The sequence below is a fragment of the Mastigoproctus giganteus genome, chromosome 8 (genome assembly GCF_048544385.1).
Source record: "Mastigoproctus giganteus isolate SK-2022 chromosome 8, ASM4854438v1, whole genome shotgun sequence".
In the NCBI taxonomy this organism is placed as follows: Eukaryota; Metazoa; Arthropoda; class Arachnida; order Uropygi; family Thelyphonidae; genus Mastigoproctus; species Mastigoproctus giganteus.
In genome coordinates, this window is record NC_143582.1 from 142,899,823 (window position 1) to 142,923,684 (window position 23,862).

At 35.8% G+C, this 23,862-nt stretch overlaps 1 protein-coding gene across 1 annotated transcript in view; it reads left to right on the top strand.

Annotated features, from left to right (window-relative positions):
- Positions 1-479: 479 nt before the first annotated feature.
- LOC150081874 (BRO1 domain-containing protein BROX-like) overlaps positions 480-23,862 on the top strand; it is a 102,436-nt gene continuing 79,053 nt past the window's right edge. The window contains exons 1-3 of the mRNA XM_090379782.1: positions 480-641; positions 6,510-6,713; positions 12,942-13,037. Coding sequence (XP_090235908.1) covers positions 541-641; positions 6,510-6,713; positions 12,942-13,037 — 401 coding nt within the window. The 5' untranslated portion in view covers positions 480-540. The remainder of the gene's footprint in view (positions 642-6,509; positions 6,714-12,941; positions 13,038-23,862) is intronic.

Sequence of the window (23,862 nt, forward strand, 5' to 3'; positions counted from 1 at the left end):
AATTTCAGATTGATTCTAAGCCCTGGCATGTAGCACAGTGGATATAGTCATCGTTCACTCCAACGTCGGGTGGAAAAGGCCTGAGTTCGTTATGAAAAAAAGTTCATAAGAATTCCTCGCATTAATTCACAACGTGGCTATTAATTTTTTCATGGCTGATTTAGTCGACCTCAGGCGAGGATTGCCTCTTCTCTCTCCCGGGAAGCTTTGTTTTTCGTCAAGCAAACAAGCAGATCGACCATAGAATATACACAATTTACAGATGAAATATATACTGAAACCTCACAGCCGTAGATACTTTAGCACTTGAGACATATTCATGCCAGTTGTACGTATCGTGGAAGGCTTTGTTTGTGATTGTCGAAATTGCTTAAATAATTAATGCGGTACATGTTGAAAATTATATTTCAATTGAGGATTTATTTGTTATAGATGTCGCTAACAGAGTATGTACTGTGCAATTCTGAAATTTTTTTTTTTTATTTGATTAGTTAGGTGTATGAGTTTGTAATACTCAGTGACAGATGTGAATGTTTCATCATGGCCCATTGGTTTCATAGAAATCCACTTAAAGCCACTGGACACGTCAATTTTGATATGAAGATGATTGTTAATGATAGCCAAGCAATAAAACTATGCAGGTGAGATGCGCGACGAAAATGTTACTTCATCTCTTTTGCAACATCGCACCTTTTTGCTTACTATGCTAGTTCAATAATCGGTGTAGTTTAATTAGTGGCGAAACTGCTGTACTTCCAGGTCCGATCCCGGGGTATGATGCCGCGGCTGCTTGATACGATCACCTTGTGGGACGTTTGGGACTCTTGCGGGTGTCCATAACCTAGAGTTTCGCCTTTAACTTCAACTTTTCAGAATAAGCTGCCGAGTATTTCAAACTTGAATCAAGACTCTAAATGGAAAATTTTACGAAACAGAATGCTCGCTAATAAAATATCTTATATTTAATAATCGATATATGCATGGCATTACCAATTTAATAGGGATCAAAGGGTGACATGAGTAATTAGAGACCTGTTAGTTTAACTTCTATTCCAGGGAAATTAATGGAGTCACTGGTTAAAGAAGCAATGCAGGATCATCTAGACAAGACTCAGTTATAGTTCAGACACAACCAACATGGGTTCGTTAAGGTGAAACCTTGTCTAACCAATTTGATTGGATACTACGATGTAGTCACAAAAGAACTGGATGCAAAAAATAATTTTGATATGATATACTTTGAAAGCTTTTACACGTGAAAGGCTGCTGTACAGATTGGAGCAGTATGGTATTAAGGGCAAGTTGCTGCTATTGATAAAGGGATGGTTGAGTGGGAGAAGACAAGAGTGGTAATCAGTGGATACTGCTCTTTGTGGACTAATGTTATTAGTGGAGACCATATGGGTAGCAGTAATACCAGAGTAATGTATGAACTGTGCAGTACTATGCTCAGGGTAGTGGAAAATGATAAAGACCTGGTGATAATCGTGCAGTCAGATATGAAGTTTGCTGTGCAGTTCAGACAGGCTGCCAGAGCAGTTCATTGTTCTTGTCAATGATATGCAGAGATAAGGAGGTGATTATCCCTTTGTAATGGCAGTGGTCAGGCCCAGGGCCGCATTAACGCTACAGCCAAACCAGCCATGGCCGTGTGCCTCACGTGAAGAGGGGCCATATTTTCAGTTTTATATTTTCTAAAGTAGTGATAAAAATTTCTAATAATAATAATAAACCAAGAAAACATGTAATACAAAAGCATTCATAAACTTAACTTGTTTAGTTTTCAAATTTTATTCTTATACTCGTGGGCAGGCGATCCCAAGGGTTCCAGGGGTGCACTGCACCTGGGCACCAACGTTCAAGCGGCACCTAAAAACCTGAAACTTATGTACACGTATGAAGAAAATTTTAAAGGGGGACGCAAATTTTCACTTGGAACCCAATCGCCACGTACTCTAGGAATACTCCTGCTTATACCTTTTTATTGTACAATAAATAAGTTAAAATTTTCTATTAAAATTATTTTATTCTCTATTATGTATTATATATGTATTTTAATAGAACCTATGTTCTATTTTAATAGAAGTTTAATAGTAGTTTAATAGAACCTATGTTCTATTAAAATTGTTTTTATCATTACTTTATTTTTTGTCAAAAAACATAAAAAACATTTTTGACCTCTTAGTTTACGTTTTTATCAAGGAATTATTATTCACAATATAAATATAAAAACATATGTAGTATTTGTATTTATATGTATGTGTGTAATATACATATACTGTATATTTTAAAGGGGCCTCAAATTTAAATATGGTCGGGGACCTATTTCATCCTTAATCCAGCCCTGGTCAGGCCACACCTTGAGTAATGCATACAGGTCTGGAGGCCTCGTTTGTTTGTTTGTTATTTGGTTTTTAGGAGCATTAGCAACTAAGGCCATATTGCTCTGGGATATGTGGTGGTCATCCTCTGTATTTGGTGGTGACGGGCTCTAACCCCGGTCTAATCAAGAAGCATGTGCTATGCACTGCTCCTCCTTCCCACCTGGTACAGAGACTCCCTGGAGGCCTCATTTTAGGAAGGATGTAGAACTCCTGGAATGAATACAGAAAAAGGCAATGAGATTGGTAAGTGCCCCAACAAAAAAAAAAAAAAAAAAATCCATTCGCTTCAAAAGTGAACAAGGGGGGGGGGTGCGTTTACCAAGAAAGGTTTCAGTTCTGCAAATTGTAGCATCTGGAGACTAGGCACCTGCAAGGTGATCTGATGTGTTTAAGGTTTTGAATGGTTTGAACAAGCTGAATGCTAATGGAATTCTTCCTCTTGCTCGGATTGCACACTTTTGAATTAAATTGAGGAAAGACAGTTGCAGAATAGAAGTGTGGAAATTTGCCTTTAGCTAGTGGGTGGTTGATTGCTGGAGCAGACTTCTATCTGTCTTTGTGGAAGTTGATAGCTTAAATAAATTTTAGATCTGGAGAAACATTTGGAGCGAATGGATTTTTTTTTTGTTGCTGATGCTGTATAAGTTTGCTTTCTTGGATAATATACCACTACCAATGCTAATGCATACATTGAAGCGAACTTCGTTTACACACATTCTGAGCCCTGACTTGATTGGTTTCAGTATTATTGGATATGGCTGTGTGCAGCCAGTGTCCTAATAGTGCTATATTAATGTTCACATTAATGTGAACATTAATATAGCACATTAATGTGTGAGAATTAAGATGTGGATACATGATGTGGATACACCAAGGCCCTGAGCTTATGGGGATCTAAAAGGAAAAGAGGTAAGGCTTTGTGGGCCAATAAAGAAATGGAACACCAGAAGCTAAGCCAGTGATGATACACCACCAAGTGTTTAATATTAAAATGGTAGAATGAAATCTGTCATTTTAATATTAAGGGGCACCAAAGTTTATGTAGATCTACCTTCATGCAATACTCTAAACCCTTCAAAATTCAGCACTCTTGTGGGTTGAGAGGACTGGATATTAAAATCTTCCTAATTTTAGAGAGGCATGCAAATGGTTGTGCAGTTTGAGAGCAGCACATTTCACTAAATAATAAGTACAAACAGCTGAACTTATTTGTGTCCTTTTATCTAGTTTTGCAGTCGGCAGAAACTGAACTGCATGGATAATGTAATAGTCTTTTTATTCTCACAGCAGAAGAAAATTACTTTTGTAACAAGTAGCCCTGGCTATTGCACTACTTCCAGCATATAGCTTTAATTATATAACTTTGAAACTGATCTTATATACTGCATGGCAGCTCACATCAGACAATTTCTTTATAACTTTTGTTTTTGTATTGTCATGAGAGCCCACCTGCTGTCTAATGAGAGGCCAGTTAGTCCTGAAACAAGCTGTCATAGCATTTTCATCGGCTGAACTTAGTATAGTGTACTCCCCTCGTTACATGACAAGTTATATGGAAAGGATACGTGGCGAACAGAAGGTCACGGGAAGGATGTGAACTGAGAAAAATAGTTGTAATTAGAAGAATAAAAACACTTATAGGAAGGGTCATGTTTTTAATCAAATTTCATTTTTGTTTAATGAAAAAAGGTTAGGTTTTTACGCAACTTTGGGATGGATTCAAGCAAAGGAAATGTGGGGTATTTTAATAGATTTTCATTTTAGTGGAAAAAAGGATAGGTTAGTTTCCTCCACTAATTTTGGATGGATACAAGCAAAAGGAGTGGGTTTGGGTGTTTCACTTGACCTTCTGTTTGTTGGGAGGCTTTTCTCTGTGACTTGTAACGTGACTGGAGGAGCAATCACGTGATTTGTTTTGACAGTTCATTGGTAATATCGAGGAGTACACTATTCCAAAGTTTTACCATCTCATCTTTCAAACAAATGACCAGTTAACTCTTTGGCAAGGACATGTTTGAAAGTAGTGCAATACCAGGGCAACAAATTGCCTTGTTGCAAAGGCAATTTGTTCTGCTGTGAGAATTAAGACCATTGCATATATGCAGGTTAAATCCTGCTGGCCACAAAAACAGATTAAATTGCATGACAGTCCTATAAGCTTCTTTTAAAGACAAAAATGTCTTTACATAGATTCTTCAAGATAAATGCAATCATTAATACTAGTGCTGTATTTCTTAATATTTCCGGATTTTAAAGTTAATGTAATGTTGATTCCCCCCCCCTTTTCTTTTGTAGAATGTGCACTGTATTTTAAAGAATTCTTAATTGTAAAGTGCAAAGAAAGCTTCTACGGCATCAATCGAAAAAAAAAAACATTTATTAATCACTTCATTTGGCCATCCATTCTAATAGCTTGTCCAATCTGTTTTTAAATTTATTCACACCTCCACAACACTAGGTAGCAGTTTATTGCAACAATCAGTTACTCTCTTGAAAACAAATTTATGCACATTTTTTCTGTAATCATCCTTTTACAATTTAAATTTACAATTTTAAATTTATCTCCCCCCACGTTTGTGTTTGCAAACGGATAAGGATGCTCGCATTTAGTTTCCTCAGCCCTTCTAAATCCATAAATATTTCACTTAGGTCCTCATAATGCTAAGGCATTGGATAGTATGGATAGAGAAATAGGTTCTCCCTGCCTACCAGGTTTCCAGATCTACAATTTATAAAACCCCATTTTTTTCTTGGTGAGAATACCTTTTTGTGTCCCTCTCCCCGTATGCAACCAGTGTTGTTTGTTCTCTTTAGCATTAGCATTAGCATTAGTAAAGGCATATGATGCAAGAAAGCAAGCTTATGTAGCATCAGCCAAAAAAAAAAAAAATGCTCCCCACCCCTCCATTTGTTCCAAATACCTGCCAAGCCTTAAATTTATTTAGGCTATCAACTTCCACAACAAAGGATGGAAGTCTGTTCCACCAACTCTTCTGCAGCCTTTCCAGCTTTACACTCTTCCTAGCATGGTTTCTGAACTTGCACACTGAATTCAAGATGTAGCCATTGCTTTATACAATAAATGAAAACTTCCCATTTATTCTATAGATGTCTGAGGTCCAGAAGAGTTTAAAATTCATTGTGACTGCGTTACATACTAATAATAATGGCAACTGCATCATGATATTATCCATCAGCAGTTCTTTATGAAGGAGGCTAGACAAGCTAAGGCAGATTATGAGAAGGCTCGTGCAAAAGATGCAAAGAAAAACAGAAAATACTTCTTTACTTATGTAAACATTAGAAGAAGGAGGAAGTGAATCATATTGGTATAGTTGATATCAAGGGTTTAACTGTTGACACTGCTCAGCAACCTGAGCAGGATCAACAGTTAAATCCCTGATATCAAGAGAGGGGATTGAAACTAAAAAAAAATAAATTTTCTATATATACTCTGGGATGATAACACAATCAGAGGAGCTCACAAGATACAGAAAATACAAGAAATGGCACCATATTTAGTAGTTGTGCTGTCTTGAACCACGTTCACTCAATGCACATGTACTTATGTACCCCCAAATGTGTCCACTAGAAGTGTATCAAAACCTAACAACACTAAATGATTTTGTGATAACTGAGGGGAAAGTGGAAGAGGAATGATTTCAGTTACACTTAACGACTAATAAGTAAATGAAGTAGGCGCTGTATTGAACCATTCTGATAACATTGTTCTAACAATAGTGGTTTTGAAATCCACTTAGAGCTCTTTATCAAGTCTTGAAAATGTATATGGTGTCTTGCAAAACTAGTAGGTACTTTAGTCCTTAGATTAGTCTGACCAAGGACAATCAGGTACCCACTTGTTTTACAAAGCCCAGCAAGCACTTTTTCAATACTTCAAAGTTGCACTCAAAAAATCATTGTTAGGAAAAGGCTTTCAGAGTATTTGAATTCAGAGCCTACTCAAGTTTAAGAATTATAAAAATCACTTTGTATTCAATAAATCTCAGTTAAACTAAGATCTTATGTGGTATTAAGTCAGTTTGTAAATTTTGATTGAATGAACTATAATAATCCACATATGAATTTCACACAGTGTAAATTTAATGATGTCATTTTATGCAGCGAACTCAGACAGACCCGAAGCCGCATATTGGAACTACTCTGTGATCCTAACCATGAAATTGATGCAGTGGAAACTGCCCTCAATAATTATCTGTCTTTGCTGCAGGGCTTGCTAATTGCTGTTGATGAAAAAGGAGGAGAGAGCAAGTTGCGTTATGCAATTCGTTTTAGGTGGACACAGTCTCTTCTTGGTAATTCTCCTATGTAAGTACATATTTTACATTTTTTAACACTTTAAACTCAGTTTAAAGTACATTGAAAGTTAACATTTATACTTAATAATTAATATCCATGATTTAACGTTATGATATTTTGTATTCAAGTATATGTCAATGTAAGTAATGCACAAAAAATTTGTTAGTGTAACTAATACATTAAATATTAATGCCTGAAACTTCATTAAGTCATCTTATTGTACAACCAACTGCATAGCTTCCTGTCATCAAAATTTACAGTGAAGGCCTGACTTTTTTAACACATTCTCTTGCTCACCATCCTAACGTAGTTTTTCCTCCATCTTTTTTTGCAGAAACCAAAACTATGAATTTACTATTAAATTTAGAGTAAAAAAAAATCTGCAAACTTGTATATGAAATTTCATTTTAGATGTAGCATTTCAAAATGAAGATAATAATGTTGCTTGGTGAATTCTCATTCAATAAGCAACATTATCATCGAACATAATCTTCCTCTGAGCTGTGCAGCTGGTCATGCACTTAGTTTATTCAGAAATATTTGTATTTCCAGATAGTAAATAGCAAATAAATATGGATACACGCTAATTTTAAAATCTTCAAAGGACAAAAATAAGCAATTCCAAGTTTGTTGTGACTTTTCTTAACAAAAAAATTTCATATTGAAATTAGCTTTCTGTCATTGCCAGTTTTAGAAGGGCGTATTAATCCATGTTTAGGTACAGTCTTAGGGGACTTGGGATCAACCTGAAAGTATGTGAGATTCCTTTGGAAAATAATCTGGCTCCTAGTGTTGATAATGCTCTTGTTGTGATAGGCCTAAAAGCTGAAGTAGCAATGGTATTAAAAGATTAGATTGAACACTTGGTGGTAATAGGTTGTTCTTATTATCTGATTAATTTGTGTGTTGAAGAGAGGACTCCATGCCTTTTTATGAAATGGGATGAATATTCAGTGGACTATACTCCTGTCCAAATAGAACTGCAGAAGGAAGTACAACTGAAAGAGTTTCAACTACTTTATGCTACTGAAGTGAAAAAGCATGTGTGTGTGTACATGTTTACTATCTTTGTTCAACCCTTTATTGGCACATTAAAAGTATAACATTAGCCACCGTGATTGTGGACTTTTTCCACCATTGTTTTGCTTAGAATAAAGGCATGAAATAATTCAGAATTGTTCACTTTTTTGAAGCTGCCTTTATTTTAAATCTGTTATGAACACAAATTTCAGTCTCTTATAAACTCAATCCATTTTTTGAAATATAAAAAATATATTTTTAATTCATTTTTTGAAATAAAACCTCCCTCTGATGTGCTTTACACATGTGCATTTCATAACATATTTTGTAATACCCACATTTAGGCATAACTTTCATTGTTAGTAAGCAAAATTTGAAAGAAACAAAAATTAAAAATATGCATACTTCAATAATTGGAAACTTAGTTCAGTGTTTCTGGTCACTTGCTTCAGATCAAAGGTTATGCTGGTGCTTCTGTTTTATTGCATGCTACATTGTTAGTAAGCAAAATTTGAAAGAAACAAAAATTAAAAATATGCATACTTCAATAATTGGAAACTTAGTTCAGTGTTTCTGGTCACTTGCTTCAGACCAAAGGTTATGCTGGTGATTCTGTTTTATTGCATGCTACAGATGCCACTAATTTTAGATTTTTTGATTTAGGAGCTTGATATTTGTATGCAAGAATTAGCTTCATCAAGCCTAATGGAAACTTTCCTTTTATTATGTTTTTTATGACCAAACTTCTTTAACAAATAATTAATGATACAGATTGAAAATCAAACCAATAATGAAGAAATATCAAAATTCACACTGACGTCACTTTAATAGATCTTTTCAAATATAAGTTACTTTGGTGGACATTTACCACCAATATTGCAGTAAAAGGTTGATAAGTCTGTATTAAAAAGAGTTTAGAAGTGCTGAGAAAAGCCATATAAGCACTTTTCAAAAAATGCAACAAGAAATCACTAGTCAGTGACAGTGACCCATATCCAAATTCAGTTCATGATCCAAAAGAAGTTTTGAATAAAGAAAAGTTGATGAACCTCAAAGAAAAGAGGATGACAAATTTCTAGTGTAAACAGTCTAAAACAGTCCAAGCAAGCTTATTCCAAGCAAGGACACATGTTACTTTCTTCTGGCTTGAATCTTTATTCAAATGCTGGCCAGTTTCAACAACTTCATGCTGTTATAGAGCCTGATTTTCAAATTCCACCTATATGTACATGGATTCCAAAACAGAAGACAAAGTTGGTGTTGTGAAGTTTCTTCTTCAAATCCTATTGCACCATTCTAATAGAGGAGGAGATTCCTGTTCTTTTGTTCAGTGAGGAAGTACTCTATTACTGCATGTGACTACATAGTGCATATGTTCCCACTGAAAAATTGTGTTCTTAGAACTGAGATAGTACAAATATCAATTTAAAAATTGTAGACTAGTCTTCCCAGTACCTTTCAGATGGTTCTAAATTAGAAGACAAAGTTGGTGCTGTGGCAAAGTTACCACATAAAATCCTAGAAAGAATAGCAGTTATACTCAAACCTCTACCTCAATCTTTGAATGTAATGCTGGCTAGGTTCAACAACTTCATGCTGCTTATAGAGCCTGGTTTTCAAATTGCACTTATGTATACATGGATGGTCCAAAATAGAAGACCAAGTTGGTGCTGCAATGAAGTTTCCTCATCAAATCCTATTACACCGATTATTGATGTAGCTCAGCAGAAACTATACTGCTAAGCTATGTGCCATAAAATGGACATTGATTGAATATGGTTCACATCCATACCAAACAGCATCATCACACATTCCCTTTGTATAATACAAGCCATGCATCATATTATCAAATAACCTGCCTGATTCTGTGTCAAGTCCAGAACAAACTAACTTCACTAGCAAGGTGGAATCAAACTGCTAGGTTCTGCTGGATTTCAGGACATAGGAATAAGCAAAATAGGCAAGTGGATTAAGCAGTGAAAGCAACAATGGGTTCCATTGTTTCAAATTTTAAGATACTATACACATACAACAATGGCAGGAACAAATTGGCAATAGACTACTACAGATTAAACAGAAATTGCAACTCTGGAGTACTACTGATAGATAGGGGAAAAGTACTTCTGGAAGGAATAAGAATTGAACACATGAACATTACTCACTCTTACTTGCTTAGGGCAGAAGATGCATCCCAGTTTCCACAACTATCATACAATGTTAACAGTCTCCCATATTATACTTGACTGCCCAAAATTTACAACAGAATGCCAGCTAGGCGTTGGAACATTATTCAAAACACAGGAAAACTCACTAAAACTAAAATTAGGCAATAGAACCGATATAACTGATGTCTTCCATTTTCTTAAATTAATAATATGTTACCAAAACATGTAACACAGAATGCCAAGCATAACATACTGCTGCAGAAATCTTGTTAAAATAAACTCCTACAACAACCAACATAAAATTACACAAATGAACTATAAGTTGGGCGCACTATATTTATCTCGGCTGATGTGCCAGTAAATATTTAAACAAAGAAAAAAAAAAGTATGAATTTACTCCAGGATGTTATCTTGTTTTCTTAGAAACTTGGTCATGCTTGACAGAATATTGTGTATCTTGCACAAAGAAGTGACTCCATTAGCTAGAAATCTCAGAATACATGCTATGAGTGCAGGCAAAAATGCCATAACTCACATAAGAATCACCAAAAAAAAAAAGGGAAGACAATTCCCAGTGAAGCTCAGAATATATGCTAAACGTTCAAGCAAAAAGCTGTAACTCACAGGAAAATCACCACTGGCAATTCCCAAATCAGTCATTTGGCACATTATAGTTAAGTTTTTCTAGGTGAATCCATTTCCTATACAGGAAGAATGACAAAATATTTCTGTTGATAATTAAAAGTATATGCATAACTCTACATGATGAGTAAAAATTGAACAAAATATTTAACCCAGTTTTCTACCAATAGGAAAGACCAATATACTAAATAATATTGCAATCCTGTTGACATTTTGGATCAAATTTAATTTCAAATTTGAACAGATAACAGGTCTTCTCCAAGTTTGCTCCTCCAAAAACATTAAAAACCACATTAAAATTGTTTATTAGATGTGACCATTCCAAGAGATTTTGTTGGCACTATAGACTAAGTGATAATAGGTAGTATCCCAAATTACAAAGCATTGTTGAAAAGTAGTAATTCACTATGTTATGTATAGTTGAACTTCCCAAATCCAGCAATCCACTCTGCCTGGTATGTTTAAGAAAATGAGATACAATTTTCTGTATGTTTAGGAAAATGAGGACATCCAGAAAACACCCCAGAATCTGGAAATGTAGTTTTCTGATTGTCTACTTGCCAAAGTACCATGTTGCAGTTGATTTTGCAAGATGGAAATCACCTAATTTTTTTACCATGCAATAATGATGTTGAGAAATTTGCTGGGTCATGGAATTGTCTGATTGCTGTTTGTGAACACGGTTGGTGACTTAATTAATAGATTATTCAGTTTCTGAATTTTACAATTCATACATGAAAGCATTTGAATAAGGTAAATTCATTAAACACATTTATTTTAGCGAATGTTTTCAGAACTTTAATTTGTATATGTCCGTGTGTTGCCTAAAAGAAAACTAAGTAGCTCAGAGGATTGTAGCCTTTCATATTGCAGATACAGGTCTCTGTGTATTGTTCAAAAGATTATATTGTCAAAGATGTACAATGTTGGAGCTTCAATAAAATAATTTTATGTAAGTTTTCTGTTTTCCCAAACATATTGTTTGTTTTGCTTTTTTTATTAAGATATGGACATCAGAAATCCTAAAAATTACAAATTCTGGTAAATATCAGATTCCAAGGTTGCCAGGTTTGGGAGGTTCAGCTGAATCATGTTTCTTAGTTACTTATATGAATATTTCTTGGTGACATAATATTTTTGTTAACCAAGATCATCATAATGAAGCTTAACACAAAGAAAAACTAATTTCATTTTAAAGCTATATGTTTGTTATCTAATTGTAAATGAAACCATATTGCTTATATGGTTTTGACATACATTAGAACAAAATCTCCTCTTTGTATTATACTAACTATATATATATATATATATATATATATATATATATATATAGTGGCTTTGTGACTCAGCACTCATTATGAGGAGGCCTGTGTTCAAAGACTTCTTCATTCTGGACTGTATTTAGTTGTTCTCAGATGGAGGAATTAGTGTTTTTCCACATAAGTTATTCTGAGTTTTTCAGTGCATGGTTTGTGTATTAGCCAGTGTAGCACATTGCAGTTGTTTGCACTAGATCACCTAATTTTTTACCACCAGTAATGGCATTGAGAATTTGTTGGGTAATGGAACTGTCTGATTGCTGTTTGTGAACAAGGTTGGTGACTTATTGATAATAAACAATGGATAACATAATTTATTATCAATAAATGATGTAATCATTTATATACTTGTACAGGCATATATTCCTCAATGCAACATGGCCTAAGATGCTGATATGCCCTAAAACCAACAGTAATATATTAATCTGAAGATAGGATATGGCCAGAAGTATAAGTGAATGTTAAATTATAGAGATGTGTTCATTTCTTCAGTGTACGCAACACCTCTAAACATTAGTGCTTTAGCTATTATGCAGTTATATTTTGTGTAGCTGTATAATAAAAGTAAGTAGTTTGCATAGATAGCATATTATAGAATGATGTTTTCAGCTCTTAAGTGTAAGAGCTAAAAACCCAGTTGGGACTTAAACAATTCATTAGATGCTAAAAGGTATGAAAAGTTTGTAATTTGGTGCAGTTTTAAAATAGACGCTTCAAATATAGCTTCAAGCTATAGTTGCGAAGACAGTTTCTGAAACAGCGCTGTCTGGATGGTGACACTTTGACTGAGAATAAATACCTCTCCTTGTGGGAAAACTTATTCATATTGCACATGTTGGGCAACCTATTGCAAAAGGATTCATAATAAGAGTTGTTATGCATTTTATGAAAAATTCATTTGCTTTTATTATATAGCTGATGCAGTAGCACTGACAGTATATTAGTTGTATGTATTTTCTGTAGCTTGTACTTGTGTATTATTTTAATAAAAATAAATAAAAACATCTTAAATTCAGAAGTAAAATTAAATGAGCTAACTAGAAATTCTGCATAATAGTGTGTGTATAACCAGTATTATTTTTAATATTTAGTGCACAACAGGATGCTGTATATGAAATGGTATCCATTATTCAAGATTTTGCAATTTGGTTAATGAAGCATGCAGCTATGATTGCTGGTAAAGATGAGTAAGTGTTTTTTTTTTTTTTTTTTTTTTTTTTTCTATATCATTAGATAATAAAAAAGTTAATTTTTTTTTAAAATTGCATTGCATATAATTAATCAGCATGCAAAAATACAACTGAAATCTACTTACTACCTAGCCATATCCACTCACCTGCACAACTTCCTTATGATACCTCACTAGTTTCCACAAGATATGATGATTACAGATATTAAAAGACCAAAAGCTGTTAATATCAGCAACTAACTTAAGTATTCTGGAGTAATTCATTATTTTTATTAGTTTATACAATAGCTCTGATTTCTATAATCTCCACAGAATGATAATTATCAGCATTAAGCCAAAATGTGAATCCCTTACTGTCGAATTGGTATACTAGATAATACACTTGCCTAAGAAGTAAAGGTTGCAGGTTTGAATGCTGTCTCCATTATGGACGGAGCAATTGTACAATAATTTTTAATATGAGGTATAAATAATGTGATGTGATCTCATGAATCAAGTCATCTTAAAAACTGAATATAAACCACTCTACTATTAGTTATTAAGTACTATTGAAAGGTTCACAAAATGAATGATTTTATATGTTGCAAATACATAGTAACAATGGCATACATTCTAAGAAATATGTAAAACAGAGATAAATTTTTTGGAAATAATTAATAGAACATATTGCATAAATTGGTATCTATGGTGGTGGTTTTTTTTTTTTTTTTTTGTCTGACTAGATTATTTCCCCTCTGCCCTTGGAGAAATATTCAAAAATTGCCAGATTTTTGAGGCTTTTTGAATATTTTACATTTTGAGGGTTTTTAATTTTTCTGCTACACTTAAAATGATGATTCTATAAATTTCCTTTCTGAACTTTACACAGAGTCTTATCTGTACTCTATTTTAATGTCAAACTGAGACTAGTTAAAAATAATGGCTTTTACTCAAACCCAATGACACGAGAATATGAATTTTACATGAGAAATAAATATGTTGATCTTCAAAGGTATTATTTTGAAAATAATATACAGATCAATAAAGAATACTAATTAAATTAGTTCCAATTTATTGGATTTTTTTTATGTAATCAGTGATTAGTATAATTCCACAGCATATTCATTATTGTAATCTAATTATGATGAACCAGTAATAATACCTTGCATTATTATTTTTGCCAACAAAAATGCCTTTGACATTATTGTGAACTTTTTGAATGTTAAGTGTTTCCAAAATCCACCTGGTAAAATTGATTGATTGAATCCAGATAAGAAATTCCCGCATAAGAAGTTTTACCCTGTACTAAGTTAGGTTTCTTAATTCCCAATTTCAACTCTATATATTGTAATGTATTATTTTCCTGCTTAAGAAACTTCCCAGCTGAAAAGCTTTCCCGCATAAAAAAAAAATCTTTTGATTAAGATATGAACACTTGAAATCCTAATATCAAAATCTGAGGTAATATCAGATCCCAAGGTTGCCAGATTTGGGAAGTTCAGCTGAATCATGTTTCTTAGTAAAAAAAAAAAAAGATTTCCTGTATTTCTCGTGGTCTCCCTCAAAACTACAGGGTATATGCCATCAACTCTGGGAGCTGTAAGGCTTGCCTTTATGCTCAAAGGTTTTTCTAATAAACAATCATCTGTAATCATGACATCACTAAATTCATATGGCTCAGCCTCACTTGCACAACCTCTTCTCAGCCTGAAGGATCTTTCATCAGTAAAGAGGCACCTCCATAGCCAGCAGGTGGGCAGAAGCAGCAGTGCCTAGCACACGCTTCTTGATTAGACCGGGGTTTGAGCCCGTGACCACCAAATACAGAGGATGCGGAAAGGTCAGGGATTGACCACCGCATATTCCCGGAGCAATATAGCCTTAGTTGCTAATGCTCCTAAAAACCAAATAACAAACAAACAAACAATCATCAGTAAAGACCAATGCAAAGTACCTATTCAGTTCATCCACAACATCAGCCTGGTTATCTAAGGTAGATTAAAATGTAGTATAAAAGGATATTAGAGCTGGAAAAGGAATTAGAAAATGTGAATTGGAATATCATCGGTTTGGCTGAAACAAGAAGAAATGAATCACTTATAAGTTTATCAAGTGGAAATCTGCTGTACACCAATGGAAACAGTGAAAGGAGCAAAGGTGGAGCTGGCTTTCTGGTCCATAAAGATATAAAAAACAACATTTTGGAATTCAAAAGTACATCACCAAGGGTGTCAAGACTACTACTCAGGATTTCTAAGTGGTACAAGCTAAAGGTTATAATGATTTATGCACTAACATCGAGACATGATAATGAAGAGGTTAAAGAAATGTACACCGGAATTGAGTCTTCTAGATGAGCAGAAAACTTACTACACTATCATTATGGGGGACTTCAATGCTAAATTTGGAAAGAGATAAAACAGTGCAGAAAAGGGAACTGTAGGAAATTTTGGAATTGGTGAAAGAAATGAAAGAGGTGAAAGACTTGTGGAATTTGCAGAATCTCGAGGAATGTCAGTAATGAACACTTTTTTCAAGGAAAGGGTGAACAGAAAGTGACCTGGAAGAGCCCAAATGGATTAACAACTAATGAAATCGATTTCATCTTCACTAACAGAAAATATATTGTGAATAATGTTACCGTCTTGAACAAGGTAAATGTTGGAAGTGATCACAGAATGGTAAGATGCACACTTGATATAGATGTAAGAAAAGAAAGGGAAAAACTGACTCAAGTAAATAATACGAAGGTCTTTGAGATAACAGAAGAGGAGAAAAAGCAGTATGTACTGGAATGTAAGAACAAGTTTGAGCTTCTGCAGACTGTTCAGGACCAAGATATCAACAAGGAATACTACAACTTTCTGAAAATGATAAAGACCAAGAAACATATAGGTAAAAAGAAATTCAAAGAAGAAAAAATTAGTCAAGAAACACTTGTCATGAAGGCCCCGGGTGCCAAGCGTATTTCGAGGCCAAGCGATATTCTGGTGATATATAGAGCGCTCTTCTAAAGTGATTGAAGTTATTTCCTTTTAAGTTCCTACGTTTCTAGCAAAAGCCTTTCTTTTATAACTAGTTCTATACTTGAAAACCACAAGTTAGAACACAGAAAGGAAACACACCTTTCTTTTTCCTATATTTCTTGTTTTATTAACCAACTAACACTTCAACCGCTTGGCCTCCGAGCGGCACTGCTCCTGCCTCCCCGTGGCGGGGCCGGTAATCTGGGGGAAAAGTTATCCCCCAGGGCTAAAAGGAGCAACGATGGATAAAAATGAATATCCACCTCTAGAGCCTTCAAACTCAAGGCTAGACAAACCTAATGATGAAGACGTGAACCAAGCAAAAAGGCTCCGAAGAGAAGTTCAGTGCAATGAAATGCCAAACTTTCTGGTGATACACTCTCTCTCCAACCAACCTGTAGGCAAATTATCACCATTCGTCATCCAAAGATTTCTGGAATCGATTGCTGGAACACCAAAAATGGTTAAACGACTGCAATCTGGAGACCTATTAATTGAAACAGCCAACTCCAAACATTCCGAGTGGCTGCTCAAAACAACGACATTCGGTGGCCTGCCAGTATCCATTACTCCGCACAACACCTTAAATTCCTCGAAAGGCGTTATAACCGAATGGGACCTACTTACAATATCAGAAGAGGAATTAGTTAAAGAACTGAGTAATCAAAAAGTAACCAACGCCAAACGCATAATGACCAAAAAAGATGGAAATCTCGTCCCAACTAGGTCAATCATTTTAACCTTCAGTACCCCAGATTTGCCATCCTCAGTAAAAGCTGGCTATTTAAACTGCCGAATTCGGGCTTATATTCCTAACCCGATTCGTTGTTTTAAATGCCAAAAATATGGACATTCCCAACAAGCATGCAGAGGAGAAGCTATTTGTCCTATTTGTGGTTCCAAGGAACATACACAAGCAGACTGTTCAGCATCAAGTCCCATTTGCCCTAACTGCAAAGAAAGTCACCCAGCATTTTCAAAATCCTGTGAAATGTGGAAAACAGGGAAGAAAATTCAAAAGTATAAAATTGAACACAAAGTCACATACCCTGAGGCACGCAGACAGGTTATGTTGACCATGCCCAGTCGTTCATATGCGTCTCACACTCGAAGCTTTATTTCAACAGCAGTACAAACAGATGTATCAATACCCCCCAGCACATCTATGGCTAATTGGGTTAAAAATACACTATCTAATTCAGGAAAAGACACACATCAAACTAAAACCAGTGAATCGACCAACACTCCAATCAGCATCCCAACTGATACTCGGACAGTCTCGCATGATAAAGAAAAATTAAAAACTACCAAAGACAACAAGAAACCTGAATCATCCACCAATAGTATGGAAGTAGATGTACACTCAGATCTTGAGGAACCCATACTAGAACTTCATGCAAATGACACTATGGATACTGGGCGCCCCAGCTTCCCAAAAAAAGACCGGAAAAAGTGCTCAAACAAAAAACAGTCTGATGAATCATCCTCAACTAAACCTAAATGAACCACAATATCTTACAATGGAATTGCAGAGGTTTTCGTTGCAACACTGACGATATTCAATACTTAATTAACCGATATTCTCCAGCTGCCTTCTGTCTACAGGAAACTTACCTGACCTCACAAATTTCTCCTTCGATAAAGAACTATTGCCTTTATCGAAGAGATCGAAATACCGCTAATGCTGCCCATGGTGGGGTAGCAATCCTAGTAAACTCGAAGATCCCAACTCGACATATCCCAATCCAAACTGAAATAGAAGCTGTTGCTGTTCGCATAACTCTCCATAGTGCAATAACACTTATCTCAATCTACCTACCACCAAACCGTTCTTACTCTTTAAGAGATCTTGAAGACCTGTTTATACAGATACCTCCACCTCTCTGTATATTAGGGGACTTTAACGGGCACCACCCATTATGGGGTTCTCCCAAATTGGATAGACGTGGCCGACTAATTGAAAGCTTTTTAGAGGCACTAAATTTCAGTATACTCAATACTGGTGCACCGACACACGTACAGCTCCCAGCAGGACACACATCAGCAATAGACCTCACAATTTGTTCACCAGTACTAGTCCCAACTATAGAGTGGAATGTAATAAATGATCCCATGGGCAGTGACCACTTTCCAATAGTATGCAACTTTCTGATAGCAAAGACTCCTTCAATTCAACCGTGCAGAAAGTGGAAATTTGTCCGAGCAGACTGGGCAAAATTTCAATCGTCAATCGACCTTGATGAGGAAAAAATCCGCCTCCAACATATTGATGATGCCACAGATTACATCACGTCGCATCTTCTAAATGTGGCTAAAAATACAATACCACTATCAAATCCCCCGGGCCGAAAACATCATAATTACTGGTGGAATGACAAATGCACCACAGCAAAGAGAGCAAAAAATAAAGCTTGGAATTTGTTTCGGCAATGTCCGAGCACAGTCAATCTTATTAACTATAAGAAATTAAGGGCAAAAGCACGCTTCATACAAAAGCAAGCAAAGAAAGAATCCTGGATCCGTTTTGCCTCTAGTTTTCACAGAAATACTGATTCCAAAATAATATGGAAAAAAATTAGACAGCTGTCTGGTAAGTTTCCTACCATACCTTCTCCAATCCTCTCTTGGAATGGGAAAGATCTCTCTAATCCAGTAGATATAGCTAATGCTTTGGGAAATACTTTTGCCGAAATTTCAGCAGCAACAGCCTATCCTACCTCATTCCAAAGAATTAAAAACACTGAAGAAAAGCATGCTATTCATTTTCAAACTGCCCGTCTTCTCCCATATAACAAACCTATGCAATATTCTGAACTTTTACATGTCATTAAAACTGCCCGCAATGGTGCTGCCGGGCCAGATGGGATTTATTATGTCATGCTACAACATCTTGATGACAAAGCTTTGCGCTGCCTCCTGGTCTTTTACAATCGCATATTTTTAGAAAATGTTTTTCCAGCTTCTTGGCATCACTGTACAGTTTTGGCATTCCTGAAACCTGGAAAAGATCCATCCAACCCGAATAGCTATAGACCCATATCTCTCTCAAGCTGCCTCAGCAAAATTCTTGAGAAAATTATCCACAGAAGACTCGTCTGGATCATAGAGTCGGAACAGCTAATGAGCCATAGTCAATATGGCTTTCGTCAAAACAGGTCATGCCTAGATCTTATGGTCAAGGCTGAATTTGCCGTCCGTAATGCTTTTGTCAAACGTGAACATCTAGTAATGGTTTCAATAGACATAGAGAAGGCTTTTGATACCACTTGGCGGTATGGTATACTTAGTGATCTTTACCTTCTAGGACTACGAGGCAACCTCCCTATATTTATTGAGAACTTCTTACATACTAGATCATTTCAAGTTCGATACCAACATGCCCTTTCCACAACTTTCATCCAGGAAGAAGGTGTTCCACAGGGATCAGTACTGAGTGCCACTCTTTTTGCTCTGAGAATAGATTCTATCACTAAGCAGCTTCCAAATACAGTTGAGACTTACCTTTATGCAGATGACCTTTCCATCTCCTGTCATTCTCAAAACATGAGGTCTGTTGAAAGACAGCTTCAGATATCACTTAATAAAATTCAACAATGGGCAAGCCTCAACGGCTATCGGCTCTCGCAGCAGAAAACAGTTGCCATCCACTTCTGTAGACAACGCAAACTCCATCCAGATCCTGAACTTCAAATTTCTAACATCGTTGTCCCAGTCACCAGCAACATCAGATTTCTTGGATTAATCCTTGACAACAAGTTAAATTTCCTAGACCATATTAAAAATGTACGGACGTCATGTCTAAAAAAGTTAAACATACTCAGAGCTTTATCTGCCCAAACATGGGGTGCAGATCGTACCTCGCTTCTTCGTTTATACAGGGCATTAATCAGATCCCGTCTCGATTATGGTGCTCCTGTCTATGATTCTGCCAGAAAGAGTGTATTACGCTGGCTTGATCCAATTCAGCACAGTGCTTTGAGAATTGCAATTGGTGCATTCAGAACGTCGCCAGCACATAGTCTCTACATTGATGCTCACGAGCCCCCACTAGCTTTACGCAGGAAAACACTGTTACTCAAATATGCTGTAAAGATACAAAGTTGTGCCTCTCATCCCGTTCAGTCATACCTTTTCAACCCACCATTTGAAATCTTATACAGAAACAAACCTAGCATAGTAAAGCCAGCTGGTCTTCGCCTTCTTGAATTGGAGCAAGTTTGGAATATTTCCGTCCATTCCGTACAACAAGTAGCCACATGTACTCAGCCACCATGGACTCCTCCTCCTCTTCCAACCTGTGACACTTACCTCTGTCAATGGAGAAAGAATACTTTGCAAGCATCAAATGTCAAACAAATTCATGCAGTTCACACTCAAAGATATACTGACTTCTCCCCAATCTATACAGATGGCTCTAAATCTAATTCAAATGTTGGAGCAGCTGCAGTGTTTCCGAATACAACTGTATCAGTTTCCCTTCCATCAGAATTTAGTATATTTTCTGCTGAATTATATGCAATCAAACTAGCGTAGCTTTAGAAAATCTCTGTTCAGACAGTTCCTTCAAATCAGTTATTTACACTGATTCCCTTAGCTCAATCATGTCGTTATGTAATTCCTCAGATGAAGTCCACCCTATTCTTAATGAAATCAGAAGCTTATTACTGAAAATTAAAAAATGCAACCAACTGGTCACTTTTTGCTGGATTCCATCCCATTCTGGTATTTTAGGCAATGAACTGGCCGATAAAGCTGCAAAAAATCCAACTACTTTTGATTTAACCAATATCCCTGTTCCAGCATCAGATTATGCACTAACAGTTCATGCTGCTTGCATATCACAATGGACAGCACTCTGGCACTCTCAGACTAATAATAAACTCTTTCAGTTTAAACATGATCCAAAAATCTGGCACTCCAGTATCCGTACATCGAGACAAGAAGAAGTAGTCCTTTCAAGGGCAAGAATAGGACATACCCATCTGACCCACCTTCATTTACTCACAGGAGATGATCCACCACAATGTACTCATTGTTCTAATAATTTGACAGTAAAACATATTCTTATTGGCTGCTCCTATTATAAACAAGCCAGAACTTCATCCTTGATCTCACTGGTTAATCTCCATAAACCAATAACTCTTGAAAATCTCATTGGTGATAAGGCAAATATTTCTGAATTTTTTGACTTTCTCAGGCAAACTGGGCTTTTCAATTATTTCTGATTTCAGATTTTCTTTTGATTTAGGGAAAACTCATGTTTTATTATAATAAGTGAATAGGCACATTATAGCCTTAGCAGCTTATGTGCCATTAAGCCTCCAGAACAACAACAACAACAACTTGTCATGAATGAACCAAGAGTGACAAATGAAAAGCAAGATAAACACTGACAAGAATAAAATTGAGTATACCGAGTTATGCAAAGCCATTAGAAAGAGACTGAAAGAGGACATAAGAAGATTTAACGCAAGAAATGTAGAACAAGCATTAAGGGAAAACAAAGGACTTAAATCAGCAGCCATGAGCGGTAATACGGAAAGACAAATGATACTGAAACTGAAGAAAGTGATGATATACTTATAAATAGCAGAGAAGGCATAATTCAAATAGTAGAAGACTACTATAGAGAATTATACAAGGAGCAAGCGAATGATGCCAGCAGTGGGGAAGAAGAATCACAAATTAGTAACACATACAACATACCTGATATCCTTCTTGATGAGGTAGAACATGCGTTGAAGAAAATGAAGAATCAGAAAGCCGGGGGAAGATGAAGTTACTGCAGAGTTGTTAAAATTGGGAGGAAGAGACATGACACAGAAACTGGCAAGACTCTTCACAAAATGCATTAGAAAAGGTGTGATGCCTAAGGAGTGGAATAATGCAATTGTAGTTTTGCTGCATAAGAAAGGAGATAAATCAAAAATTGGAAATTATAGATAAATTAGCTTGTTATCCCACATCTACAAGTTCACAAGGGTCATTACTAACAGATTAGAAAGAATACTTGATGAGAATCAACCGAAAGAGCAAGCTGGCTTTAGGACAGGATTCTCAACTATGGATCACCTTCACGTAATATCACAGCCAATGGAGAAAGCAAATGAATATAAAACATCATTATGCCTGGCATTTGACTTCATACGACATAAGGCAATGTTTCGGGCATTGGAAAAACAAGGATAGATACCTCATGATTTTGAAGAAAATATATAAGAATGCTACCTCCTTTATTAAACTAGACAAAGACAGTAGCAAATTTAAAATTGAGAAAGTAATTCGACAAGGGGAGACAATATCTCTGAAGTTGTTTGCTGCTGCCCTTGAAGCTTTCAGAAGATTAGACTGGACTCAGAAAGGAGTCAATGTGAATGGAGAGTACTTGAACCGTTTACAATTTGCAGATGACATTGTGATCATAAGCCATGATCCCAAAGAATTTGAGAAAAATCTTAATCAGTTATGCAGAGTTAGTAAGGATTTTGGGCTAAAAATGAATATGGCTAAAACAAAAGTAAAGATGAACAAGTATACCACAGAAAGGAATATAATCATTGAAGAAGCAGTAATTGAAGTCAAGAGAAGAATAAATTTTGAATGGATAGCATTCAGGAAATATAGTCACATACTGAGGAGCAATATCCCAATTTGTCTGAAACACAAAATAATGAACCAGTGTATACTCCCCACCACAACTTATGGAAGTGAAACTTGGGCACTTACCAAAAGAATGGAAGAGAAGCTGAGAACTACACAGCAAAAAATGGAACGAATTATATTATGAATCAGACTGTTAGATAAGAAGAGAAACACATGGATTAGGCAGCAAACTCAAGTAAAGGACATTCTTATCAAAAACTAAAGAACTAAAATGGTCTTGGACAGGATACATAGCTTGAAGACATGATGACAGATAGACTAAGAAAATAACAGAATGGTACCCAAGAGGAGCTAGAAGAAAACCTGGAAGACAACAACGGAGATGGACAGATGAAATTCATGAGTTCGGGGGTAGTAAATGGATGGGCATTGCACAAAACAGAAGGAACTGGAAAGTTGCTGGAGAGGCCTTCATCCTACAGTGGATTGAAAATTGGCTGATGATATTAATAAAAAATAGATTTTAGAAGATGGTTGCATGGTTTTATTCCCCACTCCCACCAAAAGGTTGTGGTTTCGTCCTGCCGAACAGATATACTTATAGATATATGCGATTTACTAACATGTCAGAGAAGAAAAATGCATGGGATGCATATAAATTATCAGGTGACACAAGCCTATCAAGTCACAAAGGAGGTTAGGCAAGTGAAGGCAGATTACGAGAAATCTGTGGCAAAGGATGCAAAGAAAAGCAGTAAAGAGTTCTTTACTTATATAAAGTTTAGAAGGAAGAGAATCAATCAGATTGGTCCTCTTGATATCAACGGTTTGACTGTTGATGATCCTGCTCAGATAGCTGACAAAGTGAATGAGTATTTTGCATCTTAGAAAGATGCATCTTACAAAGAGTTCTTTACCTATGTAAACTCTAGAAGGAAAGGGATGAATCACATTGGTCCACTGGATATTGATGGTTCAACTGTTGATAATCCTGCTCAGGTGTCTAACAAACTAAATGAATATTTTTCATCTACATTCACCCATGAGGAGTTAATCAGAGAGGGGAATGCCAGAGGTGAGTTAAACTCTGGCAGTGAGCTAGATGATTTTGTAATAACTGAGAGGAAAGTGGAGGAGAAATTGTTGAAGATAAACATAAAAAAGGTACGCAGGGTGGATGGGATCTATCCAGTTATATTAAAGGAGGCAGCAAAG